The 26,257-nt window shown below is 41.2% G+C and overlaps 2 protein-coding genes across 4 annotated transcripts in view; both read right to left on the bottom strand.

Annotated features, from left to right (window-relative positions):
• Positions 1 to 7,911, bottom strand: part of Ubn2 (ubinuclein 2) — a 78,839-nt gene extending 70,928 nt beyond the window's left edge. The window contains exons 1-2 of the mRNA NM_177185.4: positions 7,238 to 7,911; positions 1,289 to 1,381 (exon numbers count right to left, since the gene is read on the bottom strand). Coding sequence (NP_796159.3) covers positions 1,289 to 1,381; positions 7,238 to 7,663 — 519 coding nt within the window. The 5' untranslated portion in view covers positions 7,664 to 7,911. The remainder of the gene's footprint in view (positions 1 to 1,288; positions 1,382 to 7,237) is intronic.
• A 6,277-nt stretch (positions 7,912 to 14,188) lies between these two features.
• Positions 14,189 to 26,257, bottom strand: part of Ttc26 (tetratricopeptide repeat domain 26) — a 46,184-nt gene continuing 34,115 nt past the window's right edge. For 2 of the 3 annotated variants that reach the window (XR_003956200.1, NM_153600.2), the window contains 3 exons: positions 20,191 to 20,297; positions 18,353 to 18,486; positions 14,189 to 16,708 (listed from right to left, as the gene is read on the bottom strand). Coding sequence is in view for 2 of the 3 variants with exons in the window: in NM_153600.2 (NP_705828.2) it covers positions 16,597 to 16,708; positions 18,353 to 18,486; positions 20,191 to 20,297 (353 nt within the window). In the remaining variant the exon portion in view is untranslated. Of the gene's footprint in view, positions 16,709 to 18,307; positions 18,487 to 20,190; positions 20,298 to 26,257 lie in introns of all 3 variants that reach the window. The other variant, XM_006506152.4, reaches the window with a different exon arrangement.

Raw genomic sequence — 26,257 nt, 5'->3', positions numbered from 1 at the left:
CCTCAAGGAGCTGGGACTACAGACATGCTCGACACCATGATCACTTCAACTATTTCATTTATATGGATCTGCAGAATTACTTTTGATCACCAAGTTTATCATGGTCCCTTAAAAAACAAAAACAAAAAATAAACACCCTGAAGCTATTAGGACTCTGATACATGCATTATTATTGATATTCCAAGTCTCTAAGGTAGAGGAAGCAGATATTTTTTTCTTTATTAGTAAGGAAACTTTAAAGCTATAATTCATCAGTGGTAGTAAATGCTTAGCAAGGAGTTGCTCAGAATCAAAGTTACTTGAGTCCCATGTGAGGCACTAGGTAGGCACTGGGCCAGATACCTTCACAGAGACTACTGAATTTATACCCAGAAATGGGAGTAGAAATGGGAGTGAACAAGACACATGTGGTACCAAAGGGAGAGAAATCCCAAGAGTAATCTTTTGGGCATCATAAGTCAAGACATAAGAGTAGAGCTTTCTATGATCTATTAGATATTTTTTAAATTGGAGGAAATGGTATATGAAAAATTATATTATACTTTTATAATATATTTATATTAACAGAAGAATTAATATATTGCCGGGCATAGTGGTGCACACCTTTAATCCCAGCACTTGGGAGGCAAAGCAGGCGAATTTCTGAGTTCGAGGCCAGCCTGGTCTACAAAGTGAGTTCCAGAACAGCCAGGGCTATACAGAGAAACCGTCTCGAAAAACAAACAAACAAAAAAAAAGAATTAATACATTGTTGCATGGAATACAGAGCAGACAAGAATATTTAAGGTAAACATGATATAATGAAGTTTCATTCTGATTCCACGGGGCTTAGTACAGTCTAAAGCAGTTCTCTTAAAGGGAGGCAGGCTGGTAAACTGCTATACTAAAAGAACAGTTCTCCACAACAGTGGTGGGGAGACAGGGTTAGAGCTACACGCAGTTGGATTTGTTGCCTATTCTTGATCTTGTGTGGCCATGGACCATCACTTAGAACCTCATTCGCTTCACCTATAATTACAATAAATATTACTTATCTTACAGTTTTTTAGTGTAAGATTTGTTAAGTAAACTGTTTAGATTCTAGAAAAACTGACTGTAATGAATGCAGCCTACTAATAGAGTCAGGACAAACCTGTAAAACTGTCTGGCTGTCAAAACCATTCATTCAGCTTCAATTTGTGAGATCAAGATAAGTAAGCAGTTGCTATTTATAGGCCCTCCCAACTAGCTACACAAAGAAAACAGGCCAAGAGGGTAAAATTACCTAGGTGAACATTATTGTACTCACATATTTCATTTCAAACTTCTTAGCCAACATTTCCACTTCTTGCCTCTCCTTATGCTCATCAGTAAATGGATCTTCTGTATGAACAAGTTTCTTCTGATTCAAAGGAAATGGGAAAAAAACACAAGTATTAGTACTAGTTCAACTACACTGCCATGTATTAATCATATGTCAACTACAGTTCAGTATGACTAAATATACATTTAATAGTATATCAAATAGATGTTCTCAGTATTGTATATTTCATAACTACATCCATTGTATTATTTTCCAGACTTGAATATATCTTTAAATTTCAATGAGTCAGGTTTTCCTAATATAAACAAATAGGTCAAAAGCATTAAAAGCTATTCATTTAAATGATGGTACACAGCTAACAGACTTACACACACTGTACAGTCTTTTGATGGTTAAGAAGTTAACAATCTAAATTGACTCCACTTGCAAAATGATCCCATTCCAAATAAAGCAATTTCTCCCCAATACTAACATTAGGTAAATATGAAAACATACATTTTATTTTGATATTATCTCTAAAAAAGACTAATTCAGCCACTTAATATCCCTAAAATGGTATTCAATTATAGAATCAGGATTCATCATATGCCTATAAGTTATTACTAAAGTATCTGCAGCTGTCCTGGCTTTCTGCTGAGACTAAGAATCAATAATTTCTGTATCCTCTATCTCCTATCAATGGATATCAATTCAAGGAATACACAAAGTTAAAAGGTGCAATAGCTCATCATGGCTTCCTTCTAACAGTGTAGAATGAAACACTGTTCTAAAATACAGTTTAAAACACACAAACACACACACACACAATGAGCAAGTCACCATCCACTTGCTAAAACAGATAAACTTGTATCCTTTCCTGACTTCACTACTTTTAAAAATTAAAATGTTACTGTCTGCTGCATGGTGGGGATGAGGGAGTAGTGCACACACACAGAGGCCAAAGGGCAACTTTACCAGGTTGGTTCTTACCCTGCATCTTCCTGTGGACTGTGGGGACTGAGCTCAGGTTGCCAGTCTTACATAGTCCTATGTATTTTTAGCAGATGTGGTTTTTTGTTGTTGTTTTTTTGTTGTTGTTGTTTTTGTTTTGTTTTGTTTTTCAAGACAGGGTTTCTCTGTATAGCCCTGGCTGTCCTGGAACTCACTCTGTAGACCAGGCTGGCCTCGAACTCAGAAATCCACCTGCCTCTGCCTCCTGAGTGCTGGGATTAAAGGCGTGCGCCACCATGTGTTTTTATATGCATACTTTTCAATGTACAAAAAAAGCCAAGAGCTACTTTTTAAAAAATACTATTTTTGTCTAATTTTTAAAAATTTACTTTGAAAGTAAATCCAATTTTGTTGTTTGCCTGATTTGTTTTCTGGCACAGGGTCTTTATGTAGTCTTGGATGACCTAACTTACTACTACATACACCAGGATGGCCTCCAACTCACAGGTCCTTCTGGTTCTCTCCTCCAATGCTGGGATTAAACGTGTACACAACCAAAACCATCTCAAAGGAAATGTTTTAAAGGGTTAATTTTTTCAAACTGATGTAGCAGCTTTAAATAATTAAAAATGAAAGTATATTACAACCAGGATAAAATCCTGAATTTGGAACTAAGGTACTTCATCCTAAATATAAAGACTGACACACAAAATCAGCCCAAAACATGGCAGGGAAACATGGGTAGGATGAAGGCAGGATGAAGGTCATCTTTCCCAGCACATCAGAATAAAAAGAGACTTCTTAAGATTTTAAGGAGTTGATTTTAGAATCAAATTTTAAATGTAATAATAAATATTTATACTTTCTCATCCTAATTGGCATTATGAATAAAAAACATAAAACAATTCAATGGGAAACAAACTAGCAAAATAAGACTGGTAGGGAAGGTAAGCACTAAATAGGGTATAGCCAGTCATCTGAAGCTAGTGGAACTGACTGAAGCAGTCAGCATGTTCCCTCCCATCACTGGGAAATCCAAACACAAACACTAGGTCCTTATTCTGATGGGGACTTTTACTGAACCCAGAGCCTTTCACATGCTAGTCTACTCCAAAAAAGCTCTACCACTGAGCTTTACCTCCAACCCAGCCTAACTCATAGTATGCACAAAGATTTATATTTTTCTTTAACTAAGAATCATCTTAAAATGTCATTCTAAATGTTTTTTTCAAGACAGGATTTCACTACACAATCTAGGCTAGCCTCAAAGTCACAATCCTGCCTTAGTACCCTGATACAAAGAGCATCACCATGCCCAGCCTGTTCTAAAATATTTTCTGTACTTAATAAGGCAACAAAATCTACCTCTTGTTTACATATATTCTATAAAATTAAAACAGACTCATGTCTCCTTTACAGTTAAGAATGTTAGCAACCCCAGCACTCAGGAGGTTGAGGGATGAAGTCTGACAGAAATTAGAGGCCAATCTGGGCTACACAGTGAGACCTTCCTTCAAAGCAACAAACACCTACAAAGAACCATCTCTTTTCCCAATAAAAACTCAAGAATCTCCCCCACCCAGGTGAAACAAATTGCAAGTTATCAGCTACCTATGTGTGATATCAATGTGATGATTCTGTCCTTTGACCCTAGTAGCCGGGGTAAATCCTTTACAAGTCTTATCCAACATACGCAAAGGAATAACAGAGTTCTGGAACAGTGCAGGTATCACCTCTATTATCATGGTTTTTCTCTTACAGGAAACATTTAATTCATTTTGTTCTCAAACGGGTACTCAGGTTATCTGATTTCTTGGTTTGCTAAGAACTGAACTTTTTTCTTACGTATTTGCTATGTCCAAAACATACTTCATAATGCACTATTGCAATGGTGAACAAACTGATCTTTCAGGGCAGGGGCGATCCCAATGTCTCAGGCACCACCTGAACCACAGTTATGGCATGAATACCACAAAGAAAAAACAAATCAAAGGGCTGACCTAACCTGCAAGGTGATCTTGCTTGTTAAGAGTTAACCAAAATATACTTTTCCTCATAAATACAAAAGAATTCCAACTGTCTACCTGCTAGTTGGGACTGCACACTTCATTCAGCAGGTAGAAAGGGGGTTTATTTAAATGTACCCCAGTGCAGATGGTACTTACACATACTGTTCTAAACAGTCCACAGCTACCAACTTTCAGCTGACAAATCTTGTTCACTGACATACAGCTATTTAAAAATTGACTTTTTTTTCTAATTTGACTTATCCTACTATGATACACTATTTAATTATAGTAACTCAAAATTAAACTTACTTTGGAAAAATTATAACTCTAAAAATAAACTAATCTCAGCCAGTCTTGGTGGTACAGGACTATAACCCCAGCTACTCAGCAATATGAAACAACAAGATTGTGAATTCAAGGCCAATACGGGCTACAAAATAAGTTCATGGCGCCTTACCAACTTAAAATTATCTTGTCTCAAAAACAAAGGATGGGGTGTACTTGGAGTCATGTCAAATGATAGAGCATATCCCTGGTCTGGCATGTTCAAGACCCTTGGCTTCATTCTTAGCATTGAAAAAAAGAACAGACTTCCCAAAGGAGACATTTTGGGATCACCACTTTCCAGACATTCTCTAGTTGGTCACTCTCCTAGGCTGTCTTTATGGAACTATCACAATCCACTTACAGAAGTGTAATTTACACATTCTTAAATAATAAATATGTTAAACAGGACTAATCATAGGAAAATGTGGCAACTTTTCCTACAAAAGTACACCACAATAAAAAACAATAAATTCTTTTGTGGAATTACAAAGAAAAGATATATGGTTGACTATATAATGAAAAAAATTGGACCAATAAATCCCTAAATTGATAATATCTATGAAGCAAACATAAAAATTAAACCCAATTCATATGTCCCATAGAATATAAAAATATAGCCATATACCAAACATTGCTTTAAAGGTAAAGGAAAGATCACATACACAATGGTAAATTCCACAGAGCCTATATAGCAGGTTAAATATAAGTATGATATAGCTAAAAACAGATTAAAACACCTAGGTTAGCCTGGCAGGAGGGCGCACACCTTTGATCCCAGTGCTCAGGAGGCAGAGGGATCTGAGTTGGAGACCTGGTCTACAAAGTGAATTTTAGGAGAGCTGGTGCTACACAAATCCTGTTTCAAAACAAAACATCTGGGTTAGTGTAGGTACTTCCTATATATTTGCACAATGACAAAACACTAACTAGAATTATGTATTTTTACTTAAAAATGGCTTTTGTCTTGCTGTTTTACTATACTTTGTGTGTGTGTGTGTGTGTGTGTACAACTTGTAGAAGATGGTTCTCTCCTTCCACCATGTGGATACTAGTTATGGAACTTAGGTCTTTAGGCTTGGCAGCAAGTGCCTTTACCTGCTGAGCCATTTTGTCACCTGATTTTTTGTTTTGTTTTGGTTTGGTTTTTTTTTTTTTTTTTTGTTTTTTTGAGGCAGGTTCTCACTATGTGGCCCTGAACTCTCTCCATCCTTCCACCCCAGCCTCCAGAGTGCCGAGGTCACAGACTAGCATGCCCATCTACAAAATGTTTTGCATCTGCAACTTACACAAATTGTAAAAATTGTACACTTAATATTAGAAAAGCAAGAATTTTTTTTTTGGAAAATGTTCCAATTTAATAGACAAAAAAGAAGCATTTATATTATAAAACCAGAAAGGGTTATGAATGAATTGAGTTTACAGGACAAAGTACTAGTGGAAGTGACCAAAATGGTCTCTACCCCTAACAATTCGATTTCTCTGAAAACATTTAGTAATGATGGCCACACCATACTTGTAACTAGCCATCAAAGGATTAACTGGCGCAAAATGAACACAGACTAATGATATTATTCAATGTGAGACTTTTGACTATAGAGTAATCCACTGCAAAACAAAGATAGTTGAAAGGAAATAATGAATTCTGCAGTTCATTAGAAAGCCCAGCCTAATAAAGAGCATAGTCGCTAAACAAGAGAGCAATGTCTGTCTCCTGCCTCTGTCTCTCTCTCTCCCATCTCCCCTTCCTAAAGATCACCAGCCCACAACAATAAAAATTACAATCACCGACAAACCGCTGTCCTAATCCCATTGTTCACCGGTTCCCTCAAAAGCATACCGATGTATTTTCCTAAGTTTTTTTTTTTTTGATCCAAAGCGAATGTTTTTTTTTTTTTTTTTTTTTTCCGTCATTCTCCAGAAATCCACAACGGACAAAATGCTCCCAATTCGAACTAATGAGAGCCACTCAAATAATATGACTGGGCAGCCACCGGGTAAGACAAGAGACCTTTCCATTCAAAGACAATGTGCACAAACTCAACACACACACACACACACACACACACACACAAAGCTAACAATATTTACCAACACAAGTGCAACCACATTACGAATCCACTTTTTCATTCCTAACGTGGAATCATTAGTTTCTGAAAATGTTTAATTTCTCTTAAATCCCCTTCAATCAAGGAAAATAAACCACCCGGCCACGAGCCCATCTCAGCAGCCCTGGCGCACGGTACAGCTGGGTTGAGGAAGGATGAGGATGAGCCGAGAAGGGGTCACACAATCTCTCCGCTTCAGACCGGGGGGCGTGTCCCCCAAGGTTTTTTTTTCGCTTCCCTTCTACCGGAACGACAGATGGAAGTGCCACAAGAAGCTAGCCGCACGGCTCACAGGGCCTCGGGATTTGGTGTGGGGAACAGAAAGGAAAAGGAGGAAAAAGCTGAGGTTTCGAAAGGTGCACAGGAAAACCGGCTCGGCGCGGTGTGGTGGGGGCAGCATCGGCCACCCAGGAGGGCCGAGCCGCGCAGCTCCCGCCCCGTCTAGCTGCCCGGCCCCCGCCACCCCACCCCCGGGGCGAGCGAAGTGCAGAGCAGCCCGGGCAGGCGGCGGGTCCGGAGGCGCCCGGGCTGTGGGGCGGCCGGGAGGGAGGGACCCTCTGTACCCGTTGTTCTCCGCACAGCAGCAGCTCCGGGTAGCTGAACTCCACGCAGCTTTCGTCCGTGGGGTCCTTGAGCACCAGCTCCAGGCGAACCGTCTCCTTCGGCGGTCGCGGCGGCGGCTCCGCCCGGGAAGCCGACTCCCGCGGAGGGGGAGTCTGCAGGGGCAGCGGCGGCGGCGGCGGCTCGGGCCGCGGGGGCTCGCGCTGCAGCGCCATGGGCGGCTCGGCGCGGCTGACCTCGCGCTGGGGGAGCGGCTTGTCGCGCGCCGGGGGCTGCGCGTCAGCGCGGGGGGCCGGCTCCGCCCGGGCCGGCTCGCGGTACGGCTGCGGCTCCAGTCGGGGGGGCTCGCGCTCGGCGCCCGCGAAGTCGGCCTCGCGTCGCCTCACCGGTGACAGGCTAATGAACGCGACTCTGCGCGGCTCCGCCATCCCCACTGTTCTGGCCCTCGGCGCTCGCTCGAGCCGGCTCTCGCCTCGACGCCGCACGGCGCGCCTGCCCGCCTCTCCTTCTGCTCTCCGTCACTTTTCTTCCCTCCAGCACCCTCAGCTGTCCCCGCGGACGCCACCGTGAGTGCGGACCGGGTCCCCGTCCCCGCTACTACGTTCTGATGGGCTCCACCGCCATCGCCAGGGTCGCCGCAGCCGCCATGTTGGATCCCCCACATAAATAGAAGCAGGCCGCTGAGCGGGCGCATGCGCACACTCGAGACGCTCGCGTCCACAGTCGTGGCTGTTGCTCAGTTTTCCCCTTTTCCTCTCAACAGTCTGGAGGCCAGACAGCTCGGCGGAAGTGACGTCACAGACAGGCCTGTCTCCGTGGCAACGGGGACGCTCTCTGCTTTGCTTTCAAAGGAGGGGTTTGGGGTTCCCTGAGTGATTTCCTCCTCTCGCCCGGAAACCGAGGCACGCTCGCCGATCCCTTAGGGTGAGCGTCGCGATGTGCCTGGGACCGACACAGTCATGGCGCCGGGTCCCGCCCGACGTTGGCCTCTGGCTCTCGGCGCTGGGGAACAGGGTTGTCAGCTGAGGATTCCAGGCGGACCCAGGGCAGGGGTGAGGGGCTCGCGGCCCGGCGCCGGGCCCGCCGGTCTGTTGTCCCGTCACCTGAGGTGTCCAGGGTAGAAAGGCGAAAACTAAACTCTCCTCAGACCCCTCCCGAAAGCGCTACGCTGCCTCCCACACCGCTGCCTCCCACACCTCTTCCTAGCCGCTTTGCGCATGGCGGTGAGACGTTCAGTGACGCGCCTCAGTTGGGAAATTGAACTGGCAAAGGAACAGTTCTTGAAGACTTGAACGTCTTGGCAGCCTTTGGTGTTATTTTAGGGGACATGCTCCCGGGGGAAGAAAATTCACGGCTCATCTTTGAGTGGGAAGGAGCGTTGCTTAGGCTTCGTTGGAGCATCGTGGGAAACGAACTGGAATTCAGATTTTAACGGACGAGAATTACTAGCCCTTTTCATCTATTCAATAGAAAGGGAATTGAAAGACTCCCTTGCCGCATCCTCAAGGAAACCCAAGCTTGTTAATTGCATCAACTATATTAGATGTTGAAGAGCTGAGTCAAAGAGTCGTCACAGACGTTTTTAATATTTGCTCTTCTATTCCTTTCCAAAGGTGTACCAAATGGTGATGGAATGTTCAACCCAAAAGATTGTGCTAGCTCTAAGCCAGGTGTAGAGATGTATCCCTTTAGTGTCAGGAAGATACAGGCTGTTACATTTCAACATGGTCCACATAGACAACTGCAGGTCAGCTAACACTTCTTTTTTTTTTTTTTTTTTTTTTTTTTTGGTTTTTTGAGACAGGGTTACTCTGTGTAGCCCTGGCTGTCCTGGAACTCACTCTGTAGACCAGGCTGGCCTCTGCCTACCGAGTGCTGGGATTAAAGGCATGCGCCACCACGCCCGGCCAGCTAACACTTCTTAATGGAAGTGGGTGCACTCTGGAGCCAGGCGGATCTCTATGAGTTCAAGGCCAGCCTGGTCTATTTAGTGACTTCTAAGACAGCCAGACCTACATAGTGAGACCCTGTCTGGAAAAAAAAAAAAAAAAAAAACTGGCAGCAGCAACAAGAAAAAAAAAAGAGGAAGATGATGAATTTCTTCCTTACAATGCTGCAATATTTTCTTGACACTATATTTTACCTCCAACATTCCTTCCACTGCTCCTGGTTCTGTTTGGGTCTCCTATTTTTGGATTGAAGTGACCTTTCTGCCCACAGACTCTGTTTCTGCCATCTTAAAATGGGCAATTAAAGTTTTTGGAACACTTTCTTTTTTTCTTTTTTTTTTTTTTCTTTAGTTTTTCGAGACAGGGTTTTTCTATATAGCCCTGGCTGTCCTGGAACTCACTTTGTAGAAATCTGCCTGCCTCTGCCTCCCGAGTGCTGGGATTAAAGGCATGCGCCACCATGCCCGGCTTCTGGAACACTTTCTGATGTATCTCTATCCCATCTCCAATTGACTGAGGGCTATACCTGTGTTCAGTTTCTGCCATTTATCCCAGAAATTGCAGTCAGTCTGTCCTTGAGTCAAGCTCTTCTGTAGGTAACCTCTCATACAATTATCTAATTCTGGGTGCCTTGAAAATACTTTGAACATCAATCCACAGAGAGAAGTAGGTTCTAACCGTGGTGTAAGCTACTCAAATAAGCACCTAAGAGGCAGAGGCAGGTGGATCTCTGAAATCGAGTCCACCCTGGTCTACAGGGTGAGTTCCAGGACAGCCAGAGCAATGTAGTGAGACACTGTCTAGAACAAACCAAGAAAAAAGTAGTTTCTTTCCTGTAATCCAGTGTATACACACACACACCCATGAAATTTAATCTACCATACTAATACAATGTAGCATAGAGTGAAAATGATGGCAGTCAAAGGACAGCCTTGTGGAGTCTGTTCTCTCCTTCCAAGTGGCCAACCTTACATAGCAAGTACCTTTACCTAATGAATGATCTGGTTGGCCTAGAATTTTTTAAATGCTAATTTCTAGTTTTTAACATATTTTCCTACACAGTAATAATTATATAAGACTGGTTTGCTACACATATCTAGCATAAAAGTGTTCTATACTTTTTCATTATAAATGCTCTGTAGCAACAGTTCAGATTGTGACATTACCAAAGTTTTTGTTTAGCTTGTCTAAAAGCATATTACCATATTTATTGTATCAGTGCTGAATAAAGTTTTTATTTTATTTGGCTCTTACTATGTACCCTTGGATGACCTGGAACTAGCTCTGTAGACCAGGCTGGCTTTGAAAGCACAGAGATCTGCTTGCCTATGCCTCCCCAGTGCTGGGATTAAAGGCGAATACCACTGGGTATAACTGCACACATCTTTGATCCCGGTGCTCAAGAGGCAGAGGGGCAGATCTCTTGTGAGTTTAATGCCAGCTTGGTCTACAAAGTGAGTTCCAGAACGGGTACACAGAAAAACCCTGTATCTAGGCATGTGTCACTACACCTGGCTTCTATTCCTTTTTCTTTTCTTTTTTTTTTTTAGATTTATTTGTTTGTTTGTATGTTTATTATATGTAAATACACTGTAGCTGTCTTCAGACACTCCCAGAAGAGGGCATCAGATTTCGTTATGGATGGTTGTGAGCCACCATGTGGTTGCTGGGAGTTGAACTCAGGACCTTCGGAAGAGCAGTCGGTGTTCTTAACCACTGAGCCATCTCACCAGCTCCCTATTCCTTTTTCTAATAAGTCCTCTTTGAGTGCAATTTATAGTATCTTGAATAATATCGCTAACATACACATATGATTTTGTCAAAAGAACATATGCTTTAACCAGTGCTCCCAGTTCTTTGAGTTTACCAAAGCTGTATTTTATTACATTTTATTTAGGTGTGGGGACAGGGTAATAGAAATCAGAGTACGATTGGCAGGAATGGGTTCTTACAGTGTGGTCCTGGGGATGGAATTCAACCTCAGTCTTGATGGCAAGTACTTTTACCCACAGAGCCATCTAAAACAGCCCAAAGAGCTATAAAAGTCTGTACATTTTTGCCTTTATCCAACTTGATTGGTGAGATATACAGGATTTTTTTTCTTTTACTGGCTTAACTTCTATTTATTTATTTTGAAATTCATTTTCAAAACCAGCTCCTTCATATATTTGTAAGTATCATTTTTCTGTTTTTGTTTTTTTGTTTTTTGTTTTTTTGTTTTTTATAAGACATCTGTATAGTCCATACTGGTTTCAAACCTCCAACTTCTGCCAGGATTCTAGACAGGCACCACCATATAGCTTCTATTTTATACATTAGTTAATTTCCGAGTTGATTAGTATTTCTTGTGGCAGCCTTATGCTTATTTCAATAATCTTTTTACAATTTCTCAAGAACCCAATGTCACTCATTTTCATTGTTTTTTTTTTTCTGTGTGTGTGTGTGTGTGTGTGTGTGTGTGTGTGTGTAAGGATTCAAGACCTCGTCCTGAGCTTTAATACAAATCTAGATATAGACTCTTTTACTTAAAAGTTAAAGGAAAGTTTTAATCTTGGTATTTGTTATTTTTTTCTGTCTCTGATTTTATTTATTTATGTATATATTTCTTTAAAACATTTTAGAGCTATCTGGGTTGGCTGTTTTGTGGCAGGATGTTTCTAAGCTTGCCAGAACTCCAGGGTTAGATTCCTGGCATAACACAGAAGAAACTGTGTCGAAGGCACAGTAAGTACCTAGTTTAGTTTGGGTATTAACTTCTGCTTTATATCATCGAGATTAAAAATACACTGAGCTGGGTAGTGGCACATGCCTTTAATTCCAGCACTTGGGAGGCAGAAGCAGGTGGATTTCTGAGTTGGAGCCAGCCTGGTCTACAGAGTGAGTTCCAGGCAGCCACGGGTACACAGAGAAACTGTCTTAAAAACCCAGAAACAAGCAAACCGCCCCCTCCCCCGCCCACACACACATGCACACACATTCTTTTGAGTTTACTGCAGGAGGTCTTGGGCCTTGAGGTTGAAACTACAGAGTGAGAATAGGCTGCTTGAGTCTAACTCTTCCTCTGTTGCTTACTATCATGCACTCCATGACCTTTACACAACGTACTTAAGCACTTGTTTTGTGTCTCAGTTTCTCTCAGGTTGTAAAATGGGGTAATACATCATTTAAAGCACGGGTGTGGGGGCAGGTGAGTTGGCTTACCTGCTAAAAGTGATTGCAGTCAAGCCTGAGGACTGACCGAGGTTTTATCCCCGAGACCCACATGGGAGAAGAACAAAACCAGCGCCCCTACTTGTTCTCCAATCTTCACACACTTGCTATGGAACACATGTGCCCATATACACATAAATATATTAATCATTTTAAAATAGTGTTTGAATCAATTGGGTTAATCAATTGTGAAATGTTTGGGACGGGGAGCAAGCTGTCCATGGGAAGTGATGTTATTTTCTTTGTAGATTTTACTGAACAGCCTGCGGGTCCTTGAAGGGAGGTATATTCTTTGACATATGAAGATTTTGCTTATTGCCAATAATGTTTAGATGACTGCAGCTTTACTTACATTTCCATTTCACCTTTCACGACCTGCCATTATCTCTCATCATTTTTGCTTTTTGAATATTGGTGCCTTTCCTTTGTTGCATGTTCATAACCATTGTGTTCATCAGGAAACAGAGCTTCTGTCATTCCAAGTGTGTCTCTGTGGCCTGCTTAATGACTTTGACCTGAATCCAACCTTGTTTGATTATGGCACCTGCTCTCTCTCTATTTGCATTTTCCCAGTTGCACTGCCACTCGTCTTCTCACTTTAATGATCACGAATTACTTTGTTCTCAGTAAGAGCAAGCAGCCCAGCCTTGGATTTTACTTTGTGATCCAATCCATCAGTCTCGTTGCTTTAATGGATGACATAAGCCCATATACAGGTTTGGACAAGAGGTAAGTTTGAGCAGAGGCATTCGTCTGTCATGCTTTCTCCTATACATCTTTCAAAAACCCCTTCATATTGTCTACTTGCTTCATTTTTGTATAGGTTTTTCTGATAATTTAAACGCTTTGTATTGTTGTGCAATGAGGTAAAGTTAAAATGACCTTAATTTTCAGTTTCTTTGGATCTTATCCACGATGTTAATGTTATTCCCTAAGTAGTAGTAGTCATCACAGGAGCATATACTCTTGGAAGCTAAGTCTTTTCTTTTTACTTTCTATTCACTATTTAAACATTATTGCTGTCTGTATCTCCATATGTACACATGTGTATGTGCAGGTCAGAGCACAGCTTTATAGAGTCAGTTCTCCCCTACCTTCTTCCATTGAATTCCAGGGATTGAACTCAGGACACCCACCAGGTTTTACAAAAGTGCTTCTCCACCTGTGAGTTTTGACCCCTTTTGGAGGTCAAACAACCCTTTCACAGGAGTCATCTAAGACTATTGGAAAACACAGATCTTTGCATTATGATTCATAACAGTAGCAAAATTAGAAGTAGCAGCAAAAAAAAAAAAATGGTTGGGGGTCAGCACAACACGAGGAACTGTATTAAAGGGTTGCAGCATTAGGAAGGTTGAGAAGCACTGCTTTAGAGCAAGAACCTTTATCTGTGGTGCCATCTTACCAGGCTTAAAAAAATAACTATGTTCTGCCTCATGGGGGTGGTGCTCAGCTTTAATCCCAGCACTCAGGAGGCAAAGGCAGAAGTCAGAGGAGTTCGAGGTCAACCAGGTCTACTGTCTGAGCGCCAAGATAGCCAGGGCTACACAGAGAAATCCTGTCTTGAAAAACCAACCAAATAAACAAACAAAACCTGTATTAAATGCTCCTAAGCCCCTTATTTTAAATATAATTCCACTAGATTTGGCAAATGTGTAGTCATGGTATCTAGCATATGCATATACCTTAACTTTCCAGGCATGTTTCATAAAATATAAGGTGGAAAGAGATAAGACACTCAGTTTGACCTCTAACCTCTACACGTGAACACAGCTGCATAAACATGAACACACATGACAAAAACCAAAAAATAAATTTTAATTTAAATATAGTACAGTGGTATGTGATTCTTTTGTTGTACAAAAATAGTTGTAAAAGTGTTTTTTCCATTTTTAAGTATACACTACAGACTATTTTTAAATAGTACATTGCTATGATAGACTGTATAAATTACACATTCCCCAGCCAAGCCCTTCTTTTCCAGGCTGTCATCTGTGAGAGAACACAGTACGAACTTGATGCCCTGTCAAGACAATCAGAAACAATTATCCCTCCTAACAGAATTGAATGTGCTTCTCTTTAACAAGCCTTCATGTTTCTGTCTCAATCCTGTAGATTAAAAACTTTTAACAGTAATCTAAAATTCTGCTGTTGGGGACAGACCGTCTTCTCTCAAGGAAAATGTCAGAGACTACTAAGTAGTAAACTCACAATGTCTCACTGGGAAGTCCATGACTGTGAATGAGTGTCTTTCAGGAAGCTGGAACTGAACAGTGTGTCACTGAAGATGTCAACAGCTCCCAGGAGTTGATCTGCATCCCACTCTTTTGCTTCCAAGTATTTAAAGCAAAATAAGTTTCATAAGAATGATTCACAGAACTATAGCAGGTTTAGTCATATCTGATCCACCTAGTACCTTTGGCAAAGAGAACCAGGTGCTACTGAAAAAGAGGGAACACCAGAACAAGACAAGAAGCTCTGGCATAAGGAAATGGTGCAGTTTTGTTTCCTGCAGTTCTGTTAGACCAGTACTGTGTTTTGTGCTTTGGCCCAATCATATCTGATCCTAATGTAAAAGATGGCACACTGGCCATCTTCTCGGGAAGACTTGTCCCAGGACTCAGAGATACAGAGCTGAGGAACACCTTGGGACTGGCTAGAGATGAAGGCTGTGTTCAGCCTCTGGTCCTGTTGCTTCAGCTGTTTTACTCTGTACAGGTTTCCCTCTCCTTTCTGTGCAGAACTCCCATCTGCCATCTGCAGCAGGAGGCTGGGAAGGAAGAAGAATTAATGGTGTTTCTAAAAATTCCTCCACCTCCTCCTCTGTGCAGTCCCTGCTCTATGAGGATGGGTCTGTATGTTCTAGCTTGTGTACCTCAGACCTACAGAAGAAAATTACAGAGCATACAAACAAGCAGGTAATCTGATACACAAAAAGATGTATGTCTGTTTTCTGAAAGTAGGATGGAAGCCTGACAATACTTTGTTGTAGAAAAAAGAAGTTTATGTGATGACAGCTCAGAGACACGAGGCTGAGATATGATGGAGAGGCTAGCCATTAGGAGGTCTCTTCAAAGGACCTGCTTTATACTTGTATCAATAAATCCCTACGATGTGTTCATGTGTGCGCAATATAAACAGGTACGTATGCTGAGCAGTGGTGCACACATCTTTGATACGAGCACTCGGGAGGCAGAGGCAGGCGGATCTCCGAGTTCAAGGCCAGCCTAGTCTACAGAGTGAGTTCCATGACAGCCAAGGCTACACAGAGAAACCCTGTCTCAGAAAAAATATACATATATATATATTTCATGAAAACTTTCCCAGTCCTATGTTCAAAATTGCTGTTCATTCAGAAGATAGTAAGAACCCTGCCCTGGCTTTGTTTCCTAAAATACAAGGGAGACCTAACTCTGAGACTTACACACCTTCAGAGATGCCAAGTTTTTCCTTTCACTCACCTTTTTAAAACCATATACTCAGCTTGTCTCAACGTAACAAGCTACTCACAGAGAGTGGTCTCATAAGCTAACTAACTACTACTGACTGCTGTTTGGTAGAGGGCCTCATGGCCATCCTCAGAATCACACAGCTCAGAAAGACGTCTCCCAGGAGTCAGAGATGTAGTCATGGATGGGCTAATGTACAAAATGATGGAATATGATCAAATGATGGCAATTCTCTAGTATAAAGGTACTTGTTACTGCAGGTAGGAGAAAATGTCCTGCCGGGCATGGTGGCACACGCCTTTAATCCCAGCACTCAGGAGGCAGAGGCAGGTGGATTTCTGAGTTCGAGGCCAGCCTGGTCTACAAAGTGAGTTCCAGGACAGGCAGGGCTTATACAGAGAAACCCTGTCTCAGAAAAAAAAAAAAAAGAAGAAGAAAAAAGATATGTCCTGAAATGCTAACAGAGAAAGAAAAACAAAACTAGTATCTATTCCTAAAGCCAGTAAATTACAGAATAGTGTTCAGAATGATTATGGAAGAAAGGCACCAGTAGATTACATTGGGTGTCAGCAGGCCAGGGAGATTCCTGTTGCCTGATGCCTAAGTCCACACATACCACCCACTCATCCTAATGCTCTAAGAGCAAGGAAAGAAATGTCAATCAAGCAGGGTCCTGGATTGCATATTCAAGTGCAAGAAAACAGTTCCAATTTGACGTGAGAGGAAGCTGGTCCTGGCCTAGGGTTTGGCTGCTTAGATGGGCACTCTATTCTCCTTGGCCCACTTCTTCATGATCCTGATGATATACTCCACTTGGGTGTTTCCTGTGCTTCTCAGTAAATGCAGCACTTCTCGGAGGGTCTCTCTGAGGAAAGGTTTTAGAGAACACATTTTTTTTAATAAAGAAAAACTAGCGATCTCACGACATAGTACTATATTGCAATGAGGTGTCTGTGCTCATGGACCCTCCACTGGGCATTTCAAAGCTGCTACTTTTCTAAGCCATGACAATGGGTTGCTTCTTCCACATATTTGCTCAAAAAGGGTTCAAATATAATATAAATGAGAATAGCAGTAAGGACCAGAATTTGGTGAATGCCCAGCATTTGCACTTTAACTAATACATGTTTTAACTTAAAAACTCGTTTTATGTATGCATGCATGCATCCTTATGTATGTGTGTATCTATGCATATATATATATAATCTGTGTGTATATATGTGCATGTATGTATGAGTATATTTGCACTATGCAAGTGCCCGAGAAGGACAGAAGAGGGTGTCAGATGCCTTGGAGCTGAACTTACAGGTGTCTGTGAGCACCTGACATATGTGCTGGGATTCACACTGTGATCCTCATGACTGAACAGCAAATGCTCTTAACCACAAGCCTCCTCCAGCCCCAAGTTAAGATTTATTATAATTAAAGCTTGGAGTTTAGGTGAGGCAGGCTGAAGCTTCTCTGGTGTCTCATCAGAGATTTGGCAACTGTCTGTGGATTTGCTCCCCATGTGGTCTTGTCTTTTTTGTTTGTTTGTTCGTTTTTTCATTTTTTATTAGGTATTTTCTTATTTTACATTTCAAATGCTATCCCAAAAGTCCCCCAAACCCTCCCCACCCCCTCCCACTTCTTGGCCCGAGGAACCTCCTGCATCTGACTAAATGCTTGTATTCAGGATTATACATAAACACAAGGCAGGAAGTAAATTTTGATAATTTGCTTGCAAAATTTTTACAGTTTTCTATCCATATGCATTAAGCAATAAATATACTGCATGGAACTTTTTTTAAAAGATTTATTTATTATTATATCTAAGTACACTGTTGCTGTCTTCAGACGCACCAGAAGAGAGCATCAGATCTCATTACGGATGGTTGGGAGCCACCATGTGGTTGCTGGGATTTGAACTCAGGACCTTCGGAAGAGCAGTCAGTGCTCTTGATCGCTGAACTATCTTTCCAGCCCACAGAACTGTTTTTATAACACTAAATTAATGAATTAGTTTTAGCCCTGGTTGACTTTGCTGGACTTGAGCCCACTATTTTGCTTCAGACTCCCAAGTGCTAGGAATTTTCTTTTAAGTATTTTAGTTTTTATCCACATAGAAGTATAATCCTCTTAGTTTTTACATAATCAAATACCTTAGCATTTCCTGGAATACATGAAAGAAGGCAGAAGCAAAATAATTATCAACCATGTCTACTCCATTTCTATTTCTTTGAGGCCTAAATTAGACAGCAGAAGGGTTTTTTAGAGGGCAGAAGCATCAATGGCACTTGCTGTGGAAATGGCTCTTCATCCAGAGCCTGATGTGCCCCTTGCCTTGGATTTGGAGGCTCTCATAGGCTTAGAGTCCCCAGTATGTATGACTTAGAGTCATTTGATTTCATAAAATAAGACATTTCTGGAAGAAAATGATCATGCAATGTTAACATCTCAATATTTCTACCTTTAAGCTCCTCACCAGGGGCAGGTGGATAGAGGCAGCTCTGTCCATTTGTTCACTTACTTGGGTTCTCTCCCAGCTAAGATCATCTGGAAGATGCCCACACAGGCACCCCTCTTGCCTTCCCAGTACTCAGGGTTGGGATCCAGTCTTTCTAAGACATCAAAAGCTTTGGCTGAATAGTAGAACTGGCCCATCTGCACAAAAGAAAGCATGGTGGTAGTATTGACATTTAATCAAGAGGTGGGACAGAAAAAAACATATAGAATAGTGAACAGAACGGGATGAAACAAATGCACAAAAAATTTTGAGGTAGCAGCTTAGGTACATTTCAATTCCTAACTAAAACAAAAGAACCACAGTTTAAATGCATAGGTTCATTTACAGCCACATGACCCTACTTTCAGTAATTGAGCATTTTGTCAAATACTGTTGACTTATGCTGTCATCAAGACATTTGCTGATTCTTCTAATTCTATTCTATTCTTGTGTGAAACTGATGGCTGTCTTGAATTAGGTATTTTTCAAGTTTTCTCAATACACTACACTAACTGGACCAAATTCAGCTCAAAATCTTTCCCTCATAGTCCTAAATTCTTAGACTGCCTAGGCTGTGACAATTCTAAGCACACAGTGTCTAAATTAATTTTGCAGACATCTATCCCAAAGACTCGACACATTTCCTTAGCCTTATAGAACATACTGAGCACAACTGAAATCTGCCTAGGTGGGTTTCCCAAGTTGGCTCTTAAGGCTCTAAATTACTGGGTGATCCTCCTCACTCTGTGGATTTGGTTACTCCTCCATCCTACTACTCAGTCACTGACAAGTTCCTTAAGGTAATGTAGAGGAATTTTAGTCCAGCAACACAGCTGCTCTGGCAATGGATCACATCCAAAGATGATCTGACCAGAATACAGACACACCCTGGATTACAGTATGATTTGGCTGGAATACTGACATGCCCTTAGTACATACCTTTAATCCCTAATGTGGAAGGTAAGGTTAGTTTGTAGAAGGATGCAGCCATGTTTGAAAATGACAACGAGACGGGTGGTGGTGGCACACACCTTTAATCCCAGCACTTGGGAGGCAGAGGCAGGTGGATTTCTGAGTTCGAGGCCAGCCTGTTCTACAGAGTGAGTTCCAGGACAGCCAGGGCTACACAGAGAAACTCTGTCTTGAAAAAAACAAAAAAAACAAAAAACAAACCAAAAAAAAAAAAAAAAAAACCCAAATTGAGGAGCAGACAAAGTAAATCAGAGAAAGATTCAACAACGAGTCAGAGAGGATATGCCCAACTCTCACAAGAACAGTACAGAAATGAGAAGCTATTGAAGAGTGGTGCAGGGAGAAAGAATGAGCTAGACACAGGCCGTGTAGTTTGTGTGTATGGCAGAGAAAGTATTATGGGTTGCAGAGAGAACAAGCTAGATACAGGTGAAGACATAGTGAGCCAGTGAATGAAAAGAATCCAGAAGATTAGGACAGATTGCCAAAGTTAGTATGAGGCCAAGCAGAGCAATTCAGTCAGAAGCTGAGAGAAGTCAGATTGAATCAGTCAGCTTGGTAGGTTAGATTGTATGGAGGCTAGAAGCTTCCAGGCCCATACAACCCCTTATCATGTCTTTCTGTCTACTTTCCAAGTGTTCTTCCTCTTCTCAGGGTCTTTGCATTTCTTCACAGTATGTAAGCCAGCACATATATAGAGTGGTATGTGAGAATGCACAGTTTACTTTGTATGAATACAAATGGGTCAACCATCCAGGTCCACATGCTATGGCAAAACAAAATCTTCTGGCAGATCCCTTCCAATAGCTCACCAGTCTCTAGAACTATTATTTAGTTGATACCATGTGACACTGGTCCTCAATTTTCCCTTTCCTGTCACCCAAACTCACCTTGTAACAGTCATTGGCAATGAGCTGTAAGAGGCTGAAGGACTCGCCAGAGGTTTCCATCTTGAGATAAAGCTCCCAAGCTAGTCTTGGTTTCTTATTCATAATATCTGTAAAAGGACACAATTGTGTTATTGTTTTTTATGATACTTCCTCAGGATATTAACCAAAGATGTTCTTAAACTCCAGCCTTGAGCCTCTCAAGTGATGGAATTATAAGAGTGTGCCATTTTTTAAACTTAATTTTTGTGTGTGTGTGTTTGTGCCAAGGAGGTCAGAAGAGGACACTGGACCCTCTGGAGCTGGAGTAACAGGAGGCTGTGAGCTGCCTGGATCCGAATTCTGTTTTTCTGCAAGATCATCCAGCACTCTTTTTTTTTTTTAAGATTTTTTTTTAAGGATTTATTTATTTATTATATATAAGTACACTGTAGCTGTCTTCAGACACACCAGAAGAGGGCATCAGATCTCATTACAGATGGTTGTGAGCCACCATGTGGTTTCTGGGATTTGAATTCAGGACCTCTGGAAGAGCAGTCAGTGCTCATAACTGCTAAGTCATCTCTCTAGCCATAAAGATTTATTTATTTTATGTATATGAGTACGCTGTAGCTGTCTTCAGACATATCAGATGAAGTCATTGGATCCCATTACAGGTAGTTGTGAGTCCCCATGTGGTTGCTGGAATTGAACTGAGGACCTCTGAAAGAGCAGTCAGTTTTTTAACCACTGAGCCATCTCTCCAGCCCCCCAACCAGTACTCTTAACCACTGAGCCATCAATCACTTTAGCCCCCAGGCTTAAGCTTTTTTAAATATATAAGAAATAACTCCTGGGCTGGTGAGATGGCTCAGTGGTTAAGAGCACCCGAATGCTCTTCCGAAGGTTCGGAATTCAAATCCCAGCAACCACATGGTGGCTCACAACCATCCGTAATAAGATCTGACTCCCTCTTCTGGATTGTCTGAAGACAGCTACAGTGTACTTACATATAATAAATAAATGAAACTTTAAAAAAAAAAGAAAAGAAATAACTCCTGCACTATGCCATTCTATGGACATGGGCTTACATACAAAATACTGGTAAAATAACTCTCATATGGAGAGCTTGTAATGTTGCCATCTAACTGGTTTCTTACCAGAATTGGGTCAAACCTAAAATATTTAAGATTTACATACTTATCTTTTAGACTGAGTTAAGTTCTAAAAGTTCCCACTTTGTTAAAGGGTATAGCCACTATTCATTCAATTCTGCTCATAGTTCCACCCTCATAGATTCTAACTGCTAACCAAGTGTTATGGTCCACACCTGGAATTCCAGCTTTTGGGAGATTAAAGCAATGGGATCCAGTAGTTTAAGGCCAACTTGGGATATAGAGTGAGACTTTGCCTCAAAATACTACTAGCACCACCAACAAAAAGAATATGCAATTGCTAAAATGTTCCTGTGACTATAAAAACATATTGACCATTTTAAAGACAGTTTTAAATTTTTTACTCATTGCATGTGTGTTGTGTCTTTGGGAAGGAGGGGCCTATGCCAGGGTATATGGATGATGGCCAGGGAATAAATATCTGTTCTCTTCTTCTACCTTTATGTGGTTTCCAGGAGACAAGTGCTTGCTTGAGTCATCCCAGCAGCCCCTGGTGCATATTTTAAATCTGACTGGATTGTAACAAGTCTATGCAAGGGACTACACAGGCACAGGCCTGATACTTGTGCCCAGGTGAGGCAACATATACAGACCTGAACCCCCACCTCTTTTCTTCACTGTCATGCTTCCCCTATTTAATATCTAATTTTAACTTAGTGAATCACCTCTATTGTGCCCTGTTCTTTTTTTTATTTTGTTTGTTTGTTTGTTTGTTTGTTTTTGAGACGGTTTCTCTGTAGCCTTAGCTGTCTGAGAACTCAATCGATAGACCAGATGGCCCTTGAACCACAGAGACTGCCTGCCTCTACCTCCCAAAATGCTGGGATTAAATGTGTATGCTCACACCACCCTGCTTATTTTTTATTATATTTTTCACAGAATCAACTAACCTAGGATCATAGAGGCGCACAGAGACTGAACTGGAAATCAGGGAGCCTGCATGGGTCTAACCTAGGACCTCTGCATATATGTTATGGTTGTATAACTTGGTCTTCTTGTGGGACTCCTGTCAGTGGGAGTGGGGGCTGTCCCAGAATCCTTTGGCTGCTTTGGGACTCTTTTCCTCCTACTGAGCTACCTTATCCAGCCTTAATATGAGGGGAGTTGCCTAGTCTTATGGGAGCTGTCTAATGTAGATGCTGGAAACCAATCAAGTCCTCTGGAAGTGCAGTGAACACTCTTGAGCACTGTACTGGCTAGTTTTGTGTCAACTTGACACAGCTGGAGTTATCACAGAGAAAGGAGCTTCAGTTGAGGAAATGCCTCCATGAGATCCAGCTATGGGGTATTTTCTCAATTAGTGATGAAGGGGGAAAGACCCCTTGTGGGTGGGACCATCTCTGGGCTGGCAGTCTTGGGTTCTATAAGAGAGCAGGCTGAGCAAGCCAGGGGAAGCAAGCCAGTAAAGAACATCCCTCCATGGCCTCTGCATCAGCTCCTGCTTCCTGACCTGTTTGAGTTCCAGTCCTGACTTCCTTGGTGATAAACAGCAGTATGGAATTGTGAGCTGAATAAACCCTTTCCTCCCCAATTTGTTTCTTGGTCATGATGTTTGTGCAGGAATAGAAACCCTGACTAAGACAAGCACCAAACCATCTCTCTAGCCCAGATGAGCTAAAACAAAACAAAAGAACAAACCCTAAAGCAACAAAAACCACAAAAAATTTCATTCTGTAGCCCTGGATGGTAGAACTCAATATGTAAACTAGGATAGCTTTGAACTCACAAAGATATGGTTCCCTATGTCTCTCAACCATTCAGTATCTCAGACTGACCACAAACTCATCATGCATCCAAAATTCACTATGCAGCCAAGGAGATGGCCTTGCACGTCTGATCTTTCTGACTTCTGCTTAAGTAGTACTTGGTTTTTTTTTTTTTTGTTTTTATTTATTTTTGTTTAAATTTTTTTTAATTGGCATTTTCAAAGACCATAAGAAGACCTATAGTTAAGACTCTCCTGGTGTCAGGCTCCTGAAGGCTTCTTAGTATTGTTTTAGGCTATCTGATACGGGTTCATTCTACCACAGCTGGAGATGACTTATCTCCTCTTTGTTTTATTATTCATGCTTTGTTTACTTTTCCCTCTGACATTTTTCTGTTGCTCAGACTACTCACTAATCTTCCTTGTTTACTTCCCTCTGTCCTACCATTAGTAACTAGTATCTTGGAACACAATGTACTACTTTTGTTCCTTTATGCCACTACAATTATTGGCGTTGAAGAGGCGGTTGCTTTTCATGATAGGCATATCCATAGGTTAGAGCAGTTTCTTCAGTTGTATTCAACCATAGAGCAGAACTGGATCGTGACCATCTGGTCTATATAAAGTGAGTTCCAAGACAGCCAGAGCAACATAGTGAGACCCTGTTCCAAAACAGCAAAACAAAACTTGACATTTTGTCATGCCTCCCCAGGGACTTCATTCACAGAGTGTACATACCCATTCACATAAAAGAAAAACAAAGGTAAAAAAAAGACATAAATTGTTTAAAAATGAAATTAAATTAATGTCAAAATAAAATATGAAAAGGATTCATAAAAAGAAATACTGATAAAACTTAACTTGAAATTTTATAAGTGAAAAATTCAGTGGAAAGCCTCACCAATGGAATGGACCAAGTAGAAGACAGTATCAGGAGTGGGGGAGAACTCAGCTGAGTTAGGATAGCTACTCTCAGTTATCAACTTGATTATATGGAATCAACTAAAACCCAAGCTTCGGGCCATGCCTATAAGGCATTCTCTTATTTGGATTATTTGAGGCCAGAAGACCCACACTAGATGTAGGCCATGCCTTCAGGTGCAGCCTATGTAAAAGGAAGCATTTGTTGCTTGTCCTCACTCTCACAGACAAGGTCATCTGTCCCATTGCTGAAGCATTCCTTTGTCCTGTATTAGAACTAACCTCTTGGGGCTGGAGAGATGGCTGTTCTTCCACAGGTCCTGAGTTCAATTCCCAGCAACCACATGGTGGCTCACAACCATCTGTAATGGGATCTGATGCCCTCTTCTGGTGTGTCTGATGGCAGCTACAGTGTACTCATATAAAATAAAAAAATAAATCTTAAAAGACAAACAAACAAACAAACAAAAAACCCTAACTTCTTTGGGATTCCAATGTAGATTAAAGACCATCAGCTTTCCAGGAATTCTCTAGGGCTCCAGTGCCAGGTTGGGAGAATGCTGAGATAGCTATGCTTGGGGACAAAACAATGACCAGATTTGTAGCATTTCCATCATAAACAGTCATTGTTGGAATTCCTGGACTCTACCCTGTAAGCTGTTATAGCAAATTATGTGTGTGTGTGTGTGTGTGTGTGTGTATACACATTCTCTCAGTTCTGTTTTGTTAAAGAACTAAGATTAATATAGTGAACATTCATATAACAATAAAAAGTATTGATGGAAGATGAAAACTGAAACATATGGGACATAATTAAAAGACTTAATAATGATCCCCGGGCATAAAATGGAGACAATAAAGACAAAGGAACAAGCCCATGGAGCTCTAAAAAATCAGTTATGAAAAAAGGAGTTATATACTCCTTCACTACAAAATTTTATTTTGAATTTTTGGACCTTGGATGCCAAGGGACTCTCTGCTTACAACTGTTGGAAGAATTAGATCATGCTCTGACAAGGAGCAGATGTATGGTTAAGCTGATGATCATTGCTGGTGATGTTGCTCTCATAACACTTCCTGCCAGTACTACTATTTCTGCTTTAGCTTTAGCTTTAGCACAAGACATCTAGTTTTGTTAATCATCTTGTAGAAAATGTAACCAATGCCCCTGAGCATACAAGAGGATTTAGATAGACAGCTAGAACAAAGAATTGATGTAACAAAAGATATGATACAGTGCAGACCATGGGAGGTGAGGTACTAGGAATGAAAATCGGAAGCCATTTGGAAGGTCATGCTCAATATCTATGGATCTGTATAACTCCGAAAATGTATAATGAGAGTCAGCCTAACTGGACCAGAGTAAAAAGCACCTTCAAGGTATATGGCATAATACTAATACTACTTTAGATTATTAATCCTACAAAGGAAGTTGCAATTTTAAGAAACGTAAAGCCTTTGTCTTTTGATGCTGCTAGTACTGCAAATGATATTCTAAAAATTTTACAGGCCATTTTTCCTTTATGGTCCTTGTTTACATCTCTCTTATAGGGCATAGCAGGACTTGGCTTTATGATTCTTTTTATGGCATGTCTATTACCTGTTCTATTGAGAGGAATCATCAGAGCTTTTACAGTTGTCAGTGCAGAGTTACATAAATGCAAGCTCCAATGTCTTTCCTAGCAGAAATTGGTAGTCATGACAGGTAAGATTGTCTTGAAAACCTTAACCTAAAACAGGCCATGAATATAGATTATTCATGTACCAATGATGGGTTTTCAGATGGAAATCTAAGACAGGTACAGCTTTCTGCCCCAGGACTGATAAGGTTTGAGCCTCTTATAGATAAAAAAGACAAAGTTTTCTCAGAGGTGGATCACCTAAGACAGGGCAGGAATGCTAGGATTCATGAAGGTAAGGTCCATATTTCTTGAGGGGATGCCTAGGACAGGCACAGTCATGGTGCACCAATAGCTGACACAGCTTTGGCTTTATAGATAAAAAGGGGACATGTGAGGAGCACATCAGAGGTAACTTTGGCTGACTTCTTGCTTGTGATAAATAAGTCTGCTAACATCTCTCTTTGTTTTTAGTTAAGACATGCAATTATATCCTGTCAAGTTCCTCTGCTTACACATATGTCCTTGAGAGACTAAGGCCTAAAAGAAATAGCCTTAGCCAAACATAAATACTGTGTACCCATAAACTCAACATGTAAGCATTTGTGGTCATTGTTTAACTTCTGGGAATTGGTCATGCTTTCTGTAGCTTGCCTTTAACAGACACTGAG

The sequence above is a fragment of the Mus musculus genome, chromosome 6 (genome assembly GCF_000001635.26).
Source record: "Mus musculus strain C57BL/6J chromosome 6, GRCm38.p6 C57BL/6J".
Classification (NCBI taxonomy): Eukaryota; Metazoa; Chordata; class Mammalia; order Rodentia; family Muridae; genus Mus; species Mus musculus.
Note: the sequence above shows the minus strand (reverse complement) of the source record. Positions and strands in the feature narration are given on the sequence as shown.